General features: G+C 35.6%; 1 protein-coding gene and 1 pseudogene across 1 annotated transcript; one reads left to right on the plus strand and one right to left on the minus strand.

The window, feature by feature from the left end:
- The first annotated feature begins 1,180 nt into the window (after window positions 1-1,180).
- On the plus strand, window positions 1,181-12,166 carry LOC134271903 (uncharacterized; annotated as a pseudogene).
- Window positions 12,167-12,209: 43 nt separating this feature from the next.
- Window positions 12,210-17,355, minus strand: LOC134271904 (uncharacterized). Its single transcript, XM_062754128.1, has 7 exons — window positions 17,320-17,355; window positions 17,048-17,125; window positions 16,880-16,939; window positions 15,173-16,210; window positions 14,936-15,064; window positions 12,953-14,854; window positions 12,210-12,806 (listed from the first exon to the last, which is right to left on the minus strand). The coding sequence occupies exons 1-7, from the start codon at window positions 17,353-17,355 to the stop codon at window positions 12,210-12,212; spliced, it is 3,840 nt and encodes a 1,279-aa protein (XP_062610112.1).
- Window positions 17,356-18,181: the final 826 nt, after the last annotated feature.

An 18,181-nucleotide genomic window follows, 5' to 3' on the forward strand; every position in this document is an offset into this window, starting at 1 on the left:
AGACGCAAATTGGATGTACAAGAACAAAGATTTAAGGATAACAGTACTAGGCGCAGGGAAAAAAACAGTAAGGGAGCAATGGAACACATTCAGAATATAACATCTCCCAAACACTTAGTCATAGGAGTTGGATGTAATGGCCTGTCGAACGAAAACCCAGAAGAAGTCTCGCTAAGATTTAAAGAAATGATCATGAAAAATCAAAAAAATTGTGTCTTTCACATTTTACCCATATTTGAGAGATACAACCAAAACGTTGCAGAGACCAACAGGAAACTAAGGGAGTTATGCGAGGAAAATGGTGTAAACTTCATCAAAATGAACCTCAAAACTACACAAGGGATGGGATGCATTTTAGTAATGTACGAAGAAAAAATCTGGTCGTCATGATAAAACTACACCTTTATCCACATTTGGGTATGAAGCCATCACCAAAGGCCTGAATCACAAAATCATCTGTACCACAAAAGAGAACATCACCAAAATAGTCAAAGTCATTATCAACAGAGAAAACAATATCACCACATTACCCAATGGCAAGCGAACCATGAATGGCAACAGTACCAATACACTAAAGAACGATTCCACCAAAATAATCAACTACAAAAAAAAAACCGCAGAACCAAAACGTTGAAGAACAAACATCGAAGGAATCTCAGATGAAAGAGCTTCTTGAACAGTTGCTAAAAATCCTATAGATACACGAAAGATCAGTATGATACATGTACCAGCCATTCAATCTAGTCACAATCTATGCCATAATACTGCTTTATTACATGTTGTTTTAATGTTCAGCACAACAAAATATAAAAGTTTTAATGATTGCTCATTTAGTAAAGAATGTTTACATTATTACACATTTTTTAAGTGCTATGAATTTTGTGTTTGCATAAATCGCTCTACATCTCTGTGAGATTCTAACTTTTTTTTGGACATCCAAGATACCATGCCTATTCTTTAAACAAGTCCTGAAAATACAAGTGATTGACTACGCAGAACAGTTAAGTGTAAGGTACGCAATTTTGTAATTAAAAATGTATTAAAAATCGGGATGGCGATTATTTTATTAAATTATTTATATCGAATAATTGTTATAATGAAACTTTGTTACTGTCAATATCTTTGATCCATATGCGACGAACACTACCTCCAGAAAAGTGACCATCCTTATAAGTTCACTATGGCTGACTACGTACCTCTGAACAGGAAGGACTCGGCAACCCACAGGGAGGCAAAGAGGAAGACGTGTAATGTTGTTGAGCAGACACAGGAGACCCTGCCTGAGGAAGCCGGGCCATTCCATCACTCTCCATCCCCTTCCAACCCAGTCCTGTTTAGTTGCTGCAGAGAACGTTCTACTGATGTTTGTGTTTTTACAGTGCTATAAAGTACTCTGACCTGAGCTGTCATAAGTTGACATTCCTAGGTTTTATGCAAGTATACATAGGAAAATGCTCTTAAAATTTCCTTAAGAACAACAAAGCTATTAGTATAATTGATCTTCATTATAAAATCATAAAAATAAAATAAATTTGTTCAACCCCCCCCCCTTTTAATTGGCTAGTAGCTCAGGTGAGCGATAATGGGGCCCCTGGGCCACTTGTTTGTTTTTTCTGATGATGATCAAGCGATTGTATTCTGCGATAATTTTATGCATTAATGCTTTCAGTGATAATGCAAATCATCACGCAAACTAATCGCTCAATCTCATCATGAAACAAAAAATTAGACGGTTATTCCTTAATTGACAGCTTAAATATATAGATGTACGTTTACTCTATATTGAGAAAAGGAACTAATGTATTTAAGTTAAGAGAGTATGCGAAAAAACAAAGCAACAACAGATTCCACAAACAAAGAAATAAAAACAACAATTGAAGAATGGCTGAGATATGCTAAAGACAGAGATTGGGGGCGAAAAAAAGAACAGACAAGAAAAGAAGGGAAGATGAGACTCGGGAGAGGGAAAGTGGCAGTGCCTAACTTTTTTGTGTTAAAAGATAATTTTTTTTTCCAATTGGCCCAGAAGGCTGTTTATAAGCGCCCGGCTCGATAGATCGAGGGCACATATTGTTTTTGTCATGTCTATCTCTTTATCTGTCTGTTAACTTTAACCTCTGCCTTAACTTTGGACCATGAAAGATAGAGACTTCAATTTATAGTATTTTACTCCACTAATTTAAAGTTCTTTCAAATGATCTTGTGACCTGGACTGACATATAAGCTAAAAAAAATAGCATTTTCGAACTTTTGTCATATCGATGGCTCATCTGTACAAAAAGACGTTTGCTCAATATCACAAGAATACAGTGGCCCAATATTCACTGTTACATTGGCCCAACAATAAGCCAACAAGTTGGTCTGATAAAGGGCCGATGAGCAAATTACCGTCGGCCCAATGTTAAGTGCATACGGTGGCCCAATATAAGGAGTAATGTTTTGCCCGGCAAAGGTCCAATTACATCCTGCTATCTGGAAATTAACCTCGTTTTTGAAATTTATACGCCAAGCATGCTCTGGCGTATGGAATCAACTGAGATATATATACTCCGTATATGAATATAAAGAGGTTTGCTAATGATGGAGCACAATTGGTACCCTCGGTATTTCCAATAAAATGTTTGAATACCTTGTCTCCAAAAACCATATAGACATTGTCAATCAGAAACTCAAGCATATTTTGATGTCAACTCCAGAGTACTTATATGTGCATTAAAAATGTGTTTAAACAAAATAATTTTGCAAATGACCAATGACAAGGTAAGTAAATTTACATGTTCCATTTTTATTGAAAAGCCGCTTTCAATGATATCAACAAGCCTGGACTTTAATTTATCGCGGGGAATGGTTGTGTATAAAGTTGAAAATTCCTAAGTTTTCAAGCTTCTAATTTTAGTAAAATCTTGCGATTTCAAATTCCAAAAGTTCTATGTTTCATTGAACATCACTATATCATAGTCACTTAAATGTCACTTAGAAAAACCTCCTGTATTTGGTACATCTCTATTCAAAGTTCATTTCGTCTAATATGCTGGAAATTGAAAGTCTTATTAGGTTTTCCAATGTTGAGATTTTCAGTGATTTTCTTACATTTACATTTAGGATCTGCTTGCTAGGGATCAGCTTGCTAAAACCTTCTTCACAGTCTGCTGTGCTGACAGGAGCAGTGAGTAGGCGCTTAGCAGCAGGCGCCTCAATGAGAAACATTTCTGTACCTCTCAATGCTACTTGACAAATGTCTACCAACTACACCCTACCATGACTCGACCTTCAGAACTCTTCATAATCCCCCACCTTGGCTACCTTGCATACAGAAAGATGTCCTCAGAAGGGGGAGTCCTATCAGCGACTGTTTGAGTTTCTAAAAACCTACTCAAAGCTGACAAAATCAAAGCATGGCCCCTATCTGTAAACCTAGATTTCAAATCATCCCTAATAGCCTCTATACAAGACTATCCCGTACTGTGCGATATCGGAACTAAAATCGGATTCAGCAACTGCTGGCTCAAAAGGATCATGCTGAAGAAAGGCAGACCAAAAAAAGGAGCTTTACAGGGCCAGAGATTGATTTGCGTTCAGCAACTCAGATTTACTGTTGATTTTCTTGCTTTATCTAGCAAGAGTTCTTCTGAACCAGGAAGTGGGCATTTAAAGCAATGCTCTGTTTGGTGGAGGACTAAGAGTCCTATTCTGGATCTTTACCCCCAAAATACTCCTTCAGTGTTTTGATTCCTCGTAAATCATATCAGGGTTCGCCTCACGAAATATCACGGACATCTTGAGCTTTGAATATAGCTCCTATGATCATTACCAATCTGTGGGCCTGGCCGTTGGCTTTGCAAATCAGTTCTTTAAATGTTTCACAATCTACGATTTTCCCAATTTGATTAAATAATTATATATTGCACAAATATGTATAATATTTTTTATTAATTACGACGTTAAGATAATGTAAATGGGGAGAACGTTTTATTTTTGACGGTTTAATTTAAGGAAGATTTGTTGATCATTGTTGTACTGTGTAACAATAGCTAAAGCTGGTGTTCCGTAAATGTACAAACAAGTTCCGACATTCATTTACCCAACTGAAATAATATGAAATAACATGGAAATGAAAATGTGAAAATAATGCATGCTTTATAATATAGATTAAGTTAAAGCGTATTTCGATGGTTCGTTGCTTTAGCTCTTTAATAATTTTACTTTTATTGATTTTTCGACGATATCCTTGCTTGCCATTGGATGAAGTCTCTCACGGGAAGAAGTTGATTAAATTTTAAGTCTGTAAACGGTAAATGTATTACGTAACTAATACAAGGTGGCGTCAAAAAAGGCACAGTATAAGCGTCAAGGAGCATGTAGCAGAGAAAAATCATGAAATCGTGGTCTTATCGCTGATCACTACAAATGGGATACCACGTCGGGCAAATGCTGATTGATGGAGGAATGATCTACTATGACCAAATAATCATCATTTTCAAAGTAAATAAATCAGATCCTTCTAGTTGCCACGGTCAATTTGGGATGGGTGTTAGTCTTGAAGTAGTGGTTCCTTTTGATTATTTGTTGTAAAGTCCATGCAAGATATCATCGATGCAATATCTGTGTTCATTCTGACCCTGCACGAGCCTATGTTTTCTCTTTTTCAAACTGTCATGCATGAAGATGTCTCAGAATTTCGGGTTGTAGAAATCTCTGTCTAGTTTCGCCGTAACTGCGAGTACAGACTTTAGGATCCTTCTTTGTGGGAACGAACGAATCCACTGATGCCACGCACATTTTATTATGCTAGAATGCTTATTCCTATAGCATTTTTAACGATATCTCCCCTTCAAATAATATGTTATCTCAATGGTAACGATTGATTGATTGATTGTATATTGTTTAACGTCCCTCTTGAGAATTTTTCACTCAATGGTAACGAAGTGAGAGTTACAGCTTATGAGGACTTTGGTCTCTCTGATGACCTCACTCACCGTGGATACTAAAAAATGAGAGTATCCATAGTGGACGTATTTACAATATATCCCCCTGCCCTGGTAAGTTGTTGTAGCATGTTGTGCATTCTCTTGGTGCACAGTGCACTCAGAATATTTACACATTCAAAGGTAGTTATGTCATGCAATAAGCAGCTGGTTAGTATGCAATTTTATCATAATTCCCTCTTATTCTCTTACAGAATTAGCTGCAATGATGTAACCCTCCACCATTTTATTTTGTTGGGGGAGGAGTTAGTTTATTGTCACATGCAATCTGTTTGGTTGGAGCAAAATTTTTCAAACATTATAGAAGGCAACAATAAATTATGCCTCTCAAGGAGCATGGGACACCTCCATATTGGGACGTACTTTCTATCGAAATAAACAATAAAGTTAACTATATTACATGTATATTTTTATCCTTCTCATTCTTGATGCTTAACAGCGTGGCGCAGTAGGTCTAACTGTTACCTATGGATCTGCAAGTCATGAATTCGTAACCCGCTGAGAATGTTATAAATTTTACCTTTTCAAGAATTTTAAAAATATTGTAAAAGAGCGATATATGGTAAGTGTCCCAATTGGCCCCTTAATAAAATGAATATCGTAATTTTACTTCATATGTAGCTTTAATTTGTACAGCTATATATGCGACCTTTATTGGTTATTTTCATTTTGATCAAAATGCTGTTATTTTAGAAATATGACATCATAAAAATAACGTTTTCCCGCCATTTTAACATATTTTGTATAAAACTGCTTATTTTCAAGCAGTTTTTCTTCCAGAAAATATAGAGCGCAGCCTTCTTTTTACCAAAGATGTAGCTATCTAGTACTAATTAGTGACAGAAAAATTATGTATGTTCTACACTGCGCTCTATGTTTCCCATAAGAAAGAACATCAAGAAAAAGGCATATTTTTGTGTGTTTTTTTGTTAGATAGCAAAAATAGCATTACTTCTCGTGCCATTTACATGTAGTGAGTGCATATAAATGTGAAAAATATATTGGAAATATTTCTAATATAATCTCCTCTACAAAAAAATATCAAACATATTTGAATGTCATTTTAAAATGTTGATTTTTAAGGGGCCAAAATTGGCTCTTATCATATATACTTCTTTGAAGATATTCATTATAACGTATTTTTCTCAAGGTGTCCCATACCACCTTAATTTATTTATTAAATACACATTATACAAGGCTAATCCTACTATGATAAAATAAGTTTGAGCATCAGCTCATTTCAAGCAAAACACTTTTATCAAAAGCTGAAATTCCAATGTCGGGGAACTTACACATTTTTCATTTGGAAGATATACATGTATAAGTATTCAAGCTTATATGTCTGTCAATGCATAAAAGAAAACTGAATCGCAAAATTTCAGACACAGCTTGTGTAGTATCATATTTGTTGAACTAGCATCAGACCTTTAATATGTAAACTAAATTAAATCCATAAAAAAAAGACAGTAATATATCTGAATTTGTAAACGCAAATTCAAAACAGAAAGACATATAAAAATTATGATATATCCTCATGAGAAGTATAGACTTTATTCACCCATATCAAATAAACTGTCATGAAACATTCATAATGTGCTTCAAAACTAATGTTTTGATAACATTCATCCTGCTTTATGAAACAAAGTTGTGAAATGGACACATCAATTTAAAAATATAATAATTTAAGAATTTGGAACCCTTGATAGGTTTCATAAACAGGATTTACATGAACACTGTGCGATTTCGGTCAGATTCTACAACATTTGGAAAATTGCAGAGAAAAATTTTCTCTTTTTAATTTGTCTGTCAAACTCATATATACAAGAATGTTCAAAATTTTTGACACATTTACAACTTGAATAATATCTGTTTTCATTGCCAATTTGATCATCAGCCTGAAAGAAGTTGTTTTCAATAATTGATTTTTCTTTACATTTTAATTCATGAACAATGGCTAACAATACTGAATTACATAGACAGAAGTCTTCAGTGCAATCGCAAGCTTTTGCAAATACATAACTCTCTATTTGACCAAAGTGTATTCTTTTATCTACCGTGTCAAAATAACTAACAGTAAATGTATTTCTCATATAAACCTTGGTATATTCCATAGAATGTATTATTATTTCTCTAAGTGATATTCTTTTATATGTTAATAGCTTTAGCGTTAAAATTTGCATTCTTAAAAATTTTGCTAAACATATTGTCTGTAAATAAACAGTTTTACTCATGCCAATAGGAAAAGATCCTGATGATGTTCCTAATACAAATTTAATACAATGGCGTTTATGACTTAGTCTGTTTGCAAATTCTAGAAGTCTCTGATCATTAAATTCTTCAATCATACTTGACATATTCTGAAGAACATTTAAACCACATCAAATCAAACAGAAAACACGAACAGACCCAATGAGGTCCTAATTGTGTTACACATTGTGGTAAATGCAGTAGTGAATGCATATTTAAAGTAAGGTATCTTTCCTCATACAAGGAAGGAAACATGTGCACAAAATATGACAATAGCTTAGAGCTCTTCTCTATCTCTGTAGAAGTTACACTATCTGTACACAATAAAAAAAAATACCTTCAACGAAACAAGCAAAATGCAACAAGTATTTCCCAGATAAAATATCTTGAAGAATAGGTAATGAATAAAAAAATATTTTCTTTAACTGTTCTTCCAATGGTAATTGTATGAAATAGTCTACTTTTGTTTTTAACTCCTAATTGTATTCCACAGTCTTTAGATGGACAATTAGTATTATATTCTTTCACACTTGCCATGCACTGCTTACAAAAACAATGTTTAACTATTAGAGAATGCCTATTTTCAAAATACCTTTTAAAAGCATTAATGCTCTTTAGACCTGGATGTGAATGTAAGCAGTGTAGGCTTACAAGACTAAGTGTATCTGCTAGGTGAGCTCGATCCACTGATAGAATGGCAAATAGCAAAAAGAAGAATTAATACCATACTATGATGTACACTCATAAAATGACCTGGGTAAATTGGGAAATCTTTTGGAAGAATTTCTTCAGGGTCACTGGCCAGAGTTTCTTCATCTTGTCCTATTAATGGATCTTCATCTTTGTCCTCAATAACATGACTCTCACTATCTTGAATGAAGTTCTCAAATGAAAAATCATCCCCTTCACTGTAACAACACTGCTCACTATTAATTCTTAAACAATTTCATAAAACTGTTTTCTTATGGGCAATTGTTGGTTGGAAGGAAAGTCCTCATGTTTCTCAGAATCTGTGTTTAAGTGAACAGTTGGTTGATTGTAGCAAGTAATGATACTTTTCACATATGATCTGGGCCGGACTTCCAAGATTGTCAAGTTTCTTTTTCTTTTCTGGTGTGGGGACTGCTAAAAAAATTGGAAAGTACTTGATTTCAAATTCAGACTGACACTTGTTCACAAGATAACAGGAAAGTATGTACCTGCTTGGATGTAAATCACACATCTATCAAATGTAATTATGCATACATGTATTAGTTTAAGAGGTTAACAATACAGCAATACATTGATTGCATGTATTGAGCATAAGGTCTCGTGAAACATTTTATCGTAATAAAGTACAAGTTACTTTTCCTTGTCTCATTTGATAATCTATGTGCAAAACTGAGAAATTTTAATGTTTTAATTTTTTTGATTGTTTATACGTCTTGATGATACAGACTAAAAATTTCGAATTCTAAAACCAAAGACATTTTGGACATTAAAAAATAAGTGTGGTAGGTATAATGATACTAAATAAAATAAGGAAAATCGATCCGTAAATCGTAAAAGTGAATACTGTGATGCATCTGTGCACCGGCGGATTGTCCCACTACTAATAAGCTAGTCCTTAACCTTGTTATGATCATAGAGCCTTGCCCTTTTTAATTTTATTGAGTATTTCTCAAAAAAGTGTCTGCTGGTGCACCATAGGTCGATCTTTATTGTTGTCAAGCGGATCATGCCCAATAATGAATCTTTTTATTTTCGAATTTTACATGTGTTTCATGCATGTTTTGTTTTTTTATTTCTGTGTAATGTATTGTTTTCAATTTTATTTAGCTATGTTGTCCAATTCTATTTAGCATGGACAACCAACTAAGTGACCCCATATCGGTAGATGATATAGAGGATAAGGATTGAAACACGGATGAAGAGCGTACATTCAAGGTTGGCGACACCTGCTCTGCTGTAAGGAGGGACTGAGTCATTTCAGAGGACAAAGAAAAGTGCTTGAAATATAAAGCCTCAGAAAAAAAGAATCCAGGAAAAGGAAGGCCGAAGACAAACGAAAAAAAGGTGAAAATTACAATTCTGCTCTGTTGCTCTGCATTTCACAAACATTTGATTGTTACAGAGTGTCAAGAAAATAAAGTTACAGATTTTGATTTTAAAAAATTGCAAGTACAGTAGTTTGAGTAATTTAATATTAAGGTGATGACAACTGTTTGTTTAAAAGCAGTCAGCAAAATAAATCTACATGTATGTGCATTCAACGTTCATTATCTGTTTGTGTTTTGAAATATATATTTATCATTTAGAGATGACAGAAAAGAAGAAAAAAGAAACTCAGAAGAAGGCAGAAACAGCAATGAAAAATGCATAAGAGCTCTTCAAATCATGATGGAGGAATGAAATTAATGACGTGAGTTCTAGTTCAACTAATACATCCCTGTCTACTGTCCGAGCCACATCTTCCCCCAGCTTGACTTCTCTGTCTACCCTTCCATCCACACCCACATTTCCTCCTAATACAATCCCTCTGTTAACCCATCCGTCCACAATTTCCCTTAACACAACACCTTTGTCTACTTACCAATCCACACTCGAATGTTCCCCCAGCATGACTCCTCTTTCAACTCATCCAACACCATCTGCATTTCCCCCTAACATGACACCACTGCCTATTTATCCATCCACACTGCCACCTACTAAAACACCCTTTACTTATCAACCACCATCGGCTCATCCCTTCAACATGACATGCATGCCTGTATACTCAACCCCACCTTCAATTCCTTCTGACAAACCACCTGTATCTATTGCTCCTCCGCGTCCTCCATTGCCCAGCTCCAACGCTGGCACTAATTGGGTAACATCATCTTCTTTTCAACACCAATCCTCATTTCCTTCTAATTCTGACAACATACCAATGTCTACCTACCAAAACCTCCCCTCATAGCACAGTTTCTTCTTTTCAATCTCAGTTTACTCCACCTTCTTATCACTCAAGTAGTGCCTCGAACCAATTACAAAACTTTTCTTTATTAACTTCGAATTCTCCCCACCCATTAGATAACATCGTACAATGTGGGAGTTGCGAGTTGAAGGAACAAAACTTCAAAAACCTTCAGTCGTTTGCAGACTCGAAAGAGATTTAGATTTCTGGAGGACTGAGGCCAGCAGATTAAAGGCTGAGCTAGGTTAATTTCTATTTTTTTTTTAGCAGGTTTAACAATTTTAAGTAAAAGAATTTTGTATTGAATTTTTGTTATTGGTTATAATGAAGTATCTGCAAATTTCAGTTTCTAAATTTACTGATAGAATGTAGTGTTATAAAGACTTTATTTTATTTTAAAGACTTACTGAGACAGGAAGAGGAGCAGGGGAAAGTTCAGACCACCCTATGCAGAAAAGGGGGGACAAAAATTAATAAGTGTCACTATGTAAGTAATCTTTATACCTTAAATAAATAAGAAAATGCATTTATGATAATATGTTCCAATATATGTATATAGTTTTATGCGATTTCAAAGACAAAATAAGGAATCGGCACAGTTTTTGGGTATATTTTAAAGAAAAATCTTAATCTTAGCTATTATCATTGCAGAAATTTCTGGACAACAATGCAACAGTCCCTGTTGGATACACACAGCTGGTGAAGGGACACCAGCTGTTCGTTCCAGTCACTTGGTTAAGTGATATACATGGCGCTTTTAAAGGAAAAACGAAATCTTGTGCCTTCAAGCTGATGATCAATGGCTTTTTTGAACCGCATGAGATGGTGGGAACAACAGGCTGTAAGGTCGCATATTCCGAATTAGGAAAAGCCCTTAAAGGTTCGTTTGTTTTTTGGAGCACACGGCGGGTGTGACCGGTCGGCAGGGGATGCTCACTCCTCCATGGCACCTGATCCCACCTCTGATGTTTCGGAGGTCCGTGTTTGCTCTGCTCTGATTTTGTATATTGTTTAATGGACTTTGAGATTGAATCCTGTTCGTTATCTCCATATCCTTCTTCTAGTGATGTTTAATAGGATTTTGTTATGAAGAAGTTTAAATTTATTTTACGAGATATACTTTTGTTATTGTTTACAACTACAATTAGAGGTAACATAGGTATATTGATTTTTTGGTTAGGTTGTACAGTATCACTGTGGTCGATGGTGATCTTGACTTTAAACTTATGCATTGTGGCCCTGATTGGATTTTTATGAAAGCATATTATATATTTATTCATGAGTTAATTATGAGTGTAATCTGCTATAAATCTTAATAATGAAAAGGTCAACTGTCTGTCATATTCTGTAAATTTATTTATGTTTATTTTTTTGTAATGCATTACATTCATGTGAATTTACATTTGTAAGTAATGTCATGTTTCTCACTAGTTTCCTCCAACCAGTACATTTATGTCTTTATGTAAAGCAACAAATTCCACCAGGGATCACAGTTCTGCATGGGACCAAGCCCCCTTCCTAGTCTTCTCTTTTTATGGACTCTTAATTGGGGTCCTTTTCCTTGGAGACTAGCTAGTTTGTCTGTTGCGCTTCTGTACAATACCAAACAAATACATGCTCAAAATGAAGTTTCTGGTAAACGTAATTCCTTTAATTCAAAGTATTTATCATCATAGTCTTGTTTTGTCTTTTGTTTGATGGAAAACACCATGTGCTTTTTCATTCCATTTATTAACAACTAAAACTAACTTTAACAACAAAAGAGTTCCAATCACATTTTAGATACGTCGTACATAATGTAAAATCTCCCCCCCCCCCCCCCCCCCCTTAAAAAAAAGTGTAATTCACTCAATTACTTAAAGAAAGAAAAAACTTGATTATATAAATCATTAAAGTCAATTAACATCACATAGCATTTATGAGACAGTTTTTTCACTATTTGGTCTAAATTTCAGAACACAAATTGGAAATGTCTTTGACTAGACTGATAAATGACTAGATATATACATGTAATCTATGCATGCAAAAGTGTCTACAGTTATTTAACATTCCTCAGTGAGTCTTTTCGGAGGGCCACATTGTCTCTTAGGACGCACTGTTTCACCATTTTGATCATCACGCGTTCGGATATTTTCGTCTCCAGTCGCTTCTACTTCATGATCACTCGGTTCTGGTTCAATGCGCAGATAACTGGTCGGATTTTCGCAAGTCCTTAGAATGTCTTTTCGATTTCTGCGATATTCTGCATTTCCGGTTGACACAATATATGATCTTGGATCGATTTGTTTTTGGATTGTTCCCCGTTCGGTCCATGCTGTATCGTCCAGATTCCTTAATCTGACCACGTCTCCTTCCTCTAATTTTGGTAATTGATGAGTTGATCTGTCGTAGTAATACTTTTGTCTGCCTTGACTAGCTTTTCTCTGTTTGATGACATCTTCTCTGTTAGATGTATATAGATGTTCTTCTAACATAGGTAAGTCGGTCCTAAGTTTTCGGTTGTACAGAATTTCAGCTGGTGATTTTCCACAGGATAACGGTGTTGCACGGTAAGCAAGGAGACTAAGGTAAAAATCCTCTTCTGATTTCTTGAGTAGATTCTTGATGATACCGACAGTTTTCTCTGCTAATCCATTAAACTGTGGGTGTCGAGGACTTGATGTTTTGTGCTGTAGTTTTCTCCAAATTTTCGAAATTCTTCCGAGGTGAACTGCGGTCCATTATTCTAGATGATGATCTTAGGAATGCCGTGTCCTGCAAATATGAACTTCATGGCTTTGATTACCGCTGTACTTGTCGTCTTCTTTAGTGGACAAACTTCAGGGTAATTCGAGTAGTACTCACACATGACAAGATAATTTTTGTTGTTGCACACGCACAAATCCACTCCAATTTTTGCCCACGGGTAATTTGCTGTTTCGTGTGAAAGCAATGGTTCTGCTGTTTGTTTTGCTCTGTGTTTCAGACACTCGGAGCATGATTTGACCTTTTCTTCAATACTCTGATTCATTCCTGGCCAATACATGATTTGTCGGGCTCTTTGTCTGCATTTTTCAATTCCCAGGTGTCCTGTGTGAATTTTCTGCAACATTTCCTTCCTAAGGGAGTTTGGAATGACTATTTTGGTACCTTTGAGTATAAGGCCATCTGCGTAGCTGAGTTCACTCCTGAAATTCCAGTATTCTTGTATCGAGGAGGGTAAGTCCCATTTCTGTTTAGGAAATCCGTCCCTGATGGTCTGCTCCAGTTTTTGAAGCTGCTCATCCTTAACCGTTTCTTGACGTATTTCTTTTAATTTTCTGTCTGACACTGAAAGGTTTGTAATTACTGAATCCACGTAAACTTGAACTTCTTCTTCTCCTGACAAATCTCCACTACACGCTGTCTGTAAATAGGCTCTTGACAATGCATCAGCTGTGTGCATGAACTTTCCTGGTGTATAAAATACCACTAGTGTATATTTCTGCAGTCGGAGCATCAGTCTTTGAATCCGAATAGGACAATCGCTCAAGGATTTCTTAAAGATGGTTTCCAAGGGCTTGTGATCAGTTTCGACTTGCACGGCTTGTCCGTATATGAATTGATGGAATCGTTCACAAGCGAAGGTAATTGCCAACATTTCTTTCTCTATTTGGGCATAGTTCTTTTCTGCTGTTGTCATAGCTCTCGAGGCATACGCAACAGGCATCCATTTGTCATCATGTTTTTGAAGAAGAACCGCCCCTAGGCCTGTCTTAGATGCATCTGAAGAGATTCTTGTCTCTGCATTTGGGTCGTAAAATTGTAGAACTGGTGCTGAAGTCAAAACTTTCTTCAGTTCTTCAAAGGATTCTTTTTCCTCTTGCGTCCACTGAAACACATTTTTCTCTTCCAGAAGGCGTCGGAGTGTGTGTGTTTTGGTAGAAAGGTCTGGGATATACTTCCCTTGGTAATTGACCATTCCCAGAAATCTTTGGACATCTTGCTTATTCGTCGGGGTTGGAAACTGTTCAATTGCCCATATTTTTTCAGGGTCTGGTTTGATCCCTTTGTCTGAGATTACATCTCCTAAAAATGTCAATTCCTGCACTCCGAATTCACATTTTGATTTGTTGAGCTTTAAATTTGCTCCTCTAACAGTCTCCAGAACTTGTTTTATTCTCTCATTGTGTTCTTCAAGGTTTGCTCCCCAGACTATGATGTCATCCATGAATGATGATGTCCCCTTGAGATGCTCCAGTATCATGTGTACTGCTTTATGATATACTTCCGGTGCGGAGGATATGCCAAATGGTAAGCGTAGGAATCTGTATCTCCCAAAAGGTGTATTGAAACATGTATACATGGAAGACTGTTTGTCAAGTTTCATTTGCCAAAATCCTGACGAGGCGTCGGGCTTGCTGAAATACTTCGCATCCTTGAATTTTGACATTACTTCTTCCCTTGATGGTAGCTTGAAGTGCTCTCGCTTAATGGCCTTGTTTAGGTCTCTCGGATCTAAGCATACTGTGAGTGCTCCATTTTTCTTTACGGGTAAAACGATCGAGCTAACCTCCACCTTACATATGACATTAGCTTTTTCCATTCTGTCGAGCTCCTGTTTCAGTTTGTCATGTAACGTAAAGGGTACTTTTCTGCACGGATGTATCACTGGTGGAACGTTTTTGTCAAGCTGAATTTTGTGCTCGCCCGGCAAACATCCCAGTCCCTGGAATACATCATCATAGTTTTACACAAGATTTTTGACAGCTGAGACTTCCTTTTGTTTTGGTTCCTCATTTTTGGTTACCATGTAAACTCTCTGGACAAGTCCTAGTCTGCTGCATGCACTAACTCCAATGATTGGTGTGCGTGACTCTGTTACTATGACAAAGTGCAGTTTGTAGACTTGTTGTTTTCTCATCACACACACATGTTCCTTTAATAGGGATGGAATTTCCACTGTAGGAAGTTAGCTTGATTTTTGATGTGTGAATCTTGGTTTGGATTTCAATTTGTTGAATAGTTCCTCTGTTATGATGTTAACCTGGCTTCCTGTATCTAGTTTGTACTTTATTTCTGTTCCATTTGTCTTCAGATGTGTGAACCATTCATCAGTTTCTTCTGCTTTGGTATTCTCCACCGTATACACAAAGAATTCACCTGCCTCACTTTCACTGTCATTGAATTCGTTTATCTCATGGACTTTCTTTTTACTAGTGAAACACATTTTAGCGTAGTGGTTTTGTTTACCACATTTCTTGCATACTTGTCCTACTGCCGGACAATCCTTTCCATGGTTTCCCCCACATCTTTTACATTGTTCATGATTTTTCTTTTGGTATCCTTTGTTTAAAAAAGCTTTGTTTATCTGTTTTTGTTTGAAGGGTTTTGGATTGTGTTTACTTTTAACAGCATGTACCTCCTTGTCTTCTGGTTTTAGTTCTTTCATTCGTTCCTTTGTAGCTTCTGTAGTCCTGCACATACGTATGGCCCCATCTAGTGTAAGATCTTGTACTCTGAGCAAACGTTCTCGCTGTGAATCATCTGGAACACCACATATGATGCGGTCTCTTATCAATGAATCAGTTAAATCACCAAGTTCACAGTTTTTTGCTTTGGTGCGAAGCTCAGTAACGTACTGGTCCATGGTTTCGTCCGGTTTTTGCATCAGTGTGAAAAACTTGTGCCGCTCATAGGTTGTGTTTTTCTTTGGCATACAATATGCTTCAAACTTCTCAATTATCTTGTCTAACTTTTTCTCATCTTCATTTTGTGCGAACTGAAAATTGTTATAGACTTCTAGTGCATCTTCACCGATCAAATGAAGAAACAAACATGCTTTCTGGGTGGGCTTTTCTTTGTCTGCCTCTAACCCAGTCGCTTGAATGTAAAGTTCAAACCTTTGTTTGAATTTAATCCAGTTATCGGCAACATTTCCTGTCAGTGACAGTCCTTTTGGTGGGTGCAGCTTATCCATGTTAATGTCTAGGATATTTTTGACTTTCTGACACCATGTTTTGTCTTTTGTTTGATGGAAAACACCATGTGCTTTTTCATTCCATTTATTAACAACTAAAACTAACTTTAACAACAAAAGAGTTCCAATCACATTTTAGATAAGTCGTACATAATGTAACAGTCTATATTTATAATTAATCAGCAAAAAGAGTCTGTTTTCCTCTTTCTCAATTACAGACTCATAAATTAGGATTTTTTTTTAATAAAGTGACCTGTGCACCTGTTATCCTGTGTTAGTAACAGGAATTAATTACTTTTAAAAACAAGCGTACAATTTTTTTCATAGTAATAACCTTTCAGAAAATCGAGGTGAGCAGGAAGATTTCATTTCATATTTTATATATTTCCAATCATTTTGATCCATTTAGTAAAATATATTCAAAACAAGTGTTTCAGGGCTTACCAGAGGTGTAGGTACTATGTAGTACTGTGTGTACCGAAAATAAAAGCAAAGACACAAAATTCATAACATAAATGCAGAAAGATTATATATTTGTATTGTGTATACAATAAACTGCGGTATGTCATTCAAGGCTTTTGTTTTTACAATTATATAATTAAGAAGATGGATAGTATTAAAGCTCAAAAGTCCATTAAACAAATATATATTGAAATACACTTTTGTTTTATTTGCTTTTTTCACAAGATTAGAAATGACATCACACTTTCAATTTATTTTATATTATATACCATTACATTGCAATTTTTTTTATTGAAAAAAAAAATCACTCACCTTTGCTTCCTTTAGCTTCTCATTGAATTCCAGCTTGGTAAGCTCCACACTCCGAAATGACTGCAGCAGATAAAATACTGTCGCCTCAGGGAACTGCATAAAGAACATCCTGTTGCCTTTATTGTTCCCTTGGTTTTTTAACTTCCATGCAGCTTAAACCTTGCTTACAGATTGTGCCCACAGAAAACATCGCTGACTGGGGCAAGTTACTCCTATTGCCTCCTTCAGCAGAGCTCTAAGATGACCCTGAGGATAGATTTAAAGTAATATCAACAGACAATATTAAGAAAAATTGTTAAAAAATATCATTTATGAATTTACCAATTAAGTTTATTGATTCCATCTTATTAAAGATGAAATAAGTTATTTGCTAGACCGTAGCTAAATATTACACATTTTATCACCAAGAAAAAACATCAAAATTCTAACATGTCACATACTTCCTGAACATTTAAAGCTGTGTCTGTCGTCTCCATTCTTTTGCCGCTGTGTTCAGCATTTCATTCTCTCTCAGTAACCCGTTCTCTGGGTTGAAATTTCTAAGAAGCTGAATAAAGATACAGAAATTGACCAATTTCAGCATTTATACAAAAAATCCTTCTTGTATATAATTAGATAAAGTGATCCGTTAGTGCCGCTCTGCTTCGCAGGCGAACCAAAAATAAGAGGCATCAATGATTAAATCTTTTGCATTAAAATTTGTAATGCATCTAATATTTGATTTTGTTCAGAGTATTCAAATAGTTATGTTAACAAAATGTCAGAGTACATCTTTAACTTGATAATTTAATTTCGGCAAGCCAATCTTTTTTTTTGGTCACCCTATATATCTGTCTGATCAAGGCTGTCCACACCTCACCAGTGAAGGAAATGTTTACTTTAGAAATAAAATTCCAATATGGCTTGTGAAGAAAACACTATGGAACAGGAACATGTCAAAATCAGAATCCATGGAAAACTATATTAAAACATTGAGAAGATTTGTATCGGACTTTGAAAGTCAGAAAGGGGAAAATGGCGGTTTTCGTTACTGGTAGCTTTTTTGTCTCTTATTCGCTGAAATTTTACAAACCTTTTCCAAGTCTAACATTTTTTTTTCGATGCTAGGGAACGTGATCACTCTTTTCCTACACGCAGCTTTTTTTTCCAGGTGTATTTTTTTTTAATGTCTGAAATGACCTCTACAAATCTTTATGATTTTTTGGGAAGAACTAGCTTCCTCTTTAAAAGATTTTTCATATGGTTATCCGATATTCCTCCAACTCTTATCCCTGCTTTCATATTGTGACATGTCACAGTATA

The sequence above is a fragment of the Saccostrea cucullata genome, unplaced genomic scaffold (genome assembly GCF_032062105.1).
Source record: "Saccostrea cucullata isolate Sc308-1 unplaced genomic scaffold, CSIRO_AGI_Scuc_v1 ctg2013, whole genome shotgun sequence".
Classification (NCBI taxonomy): Eukaryota; Metazoa; Mollusca; class Bivalvia; order Ostreida; family Ostreidae; genus Saccostrea; species Saccostrea cuccullata.

Coding starts and splice junctions, on each gene's coding strand:
- LOC134271904 (XM_062754128.1), bottom strand. CDS start 17,355: ATGGAGACGACAGACACAGCTTTAAATGTTCAGGAA. Junction 17,126..17,319: donor CAGCTTTAAATGTTCAGGAA/GTATGTGACATG, acceptor ATCTATCCTCAG/GGTCATCTTAGAGCTCTGCT. Junction 16,211..16,879: donor AGAAGCTAAAGGAAGCAAAG/GTGAGTGATTTT, acceptor TTGTTGTTAAAG/TTAGTTTTAGTTGTTAATAA.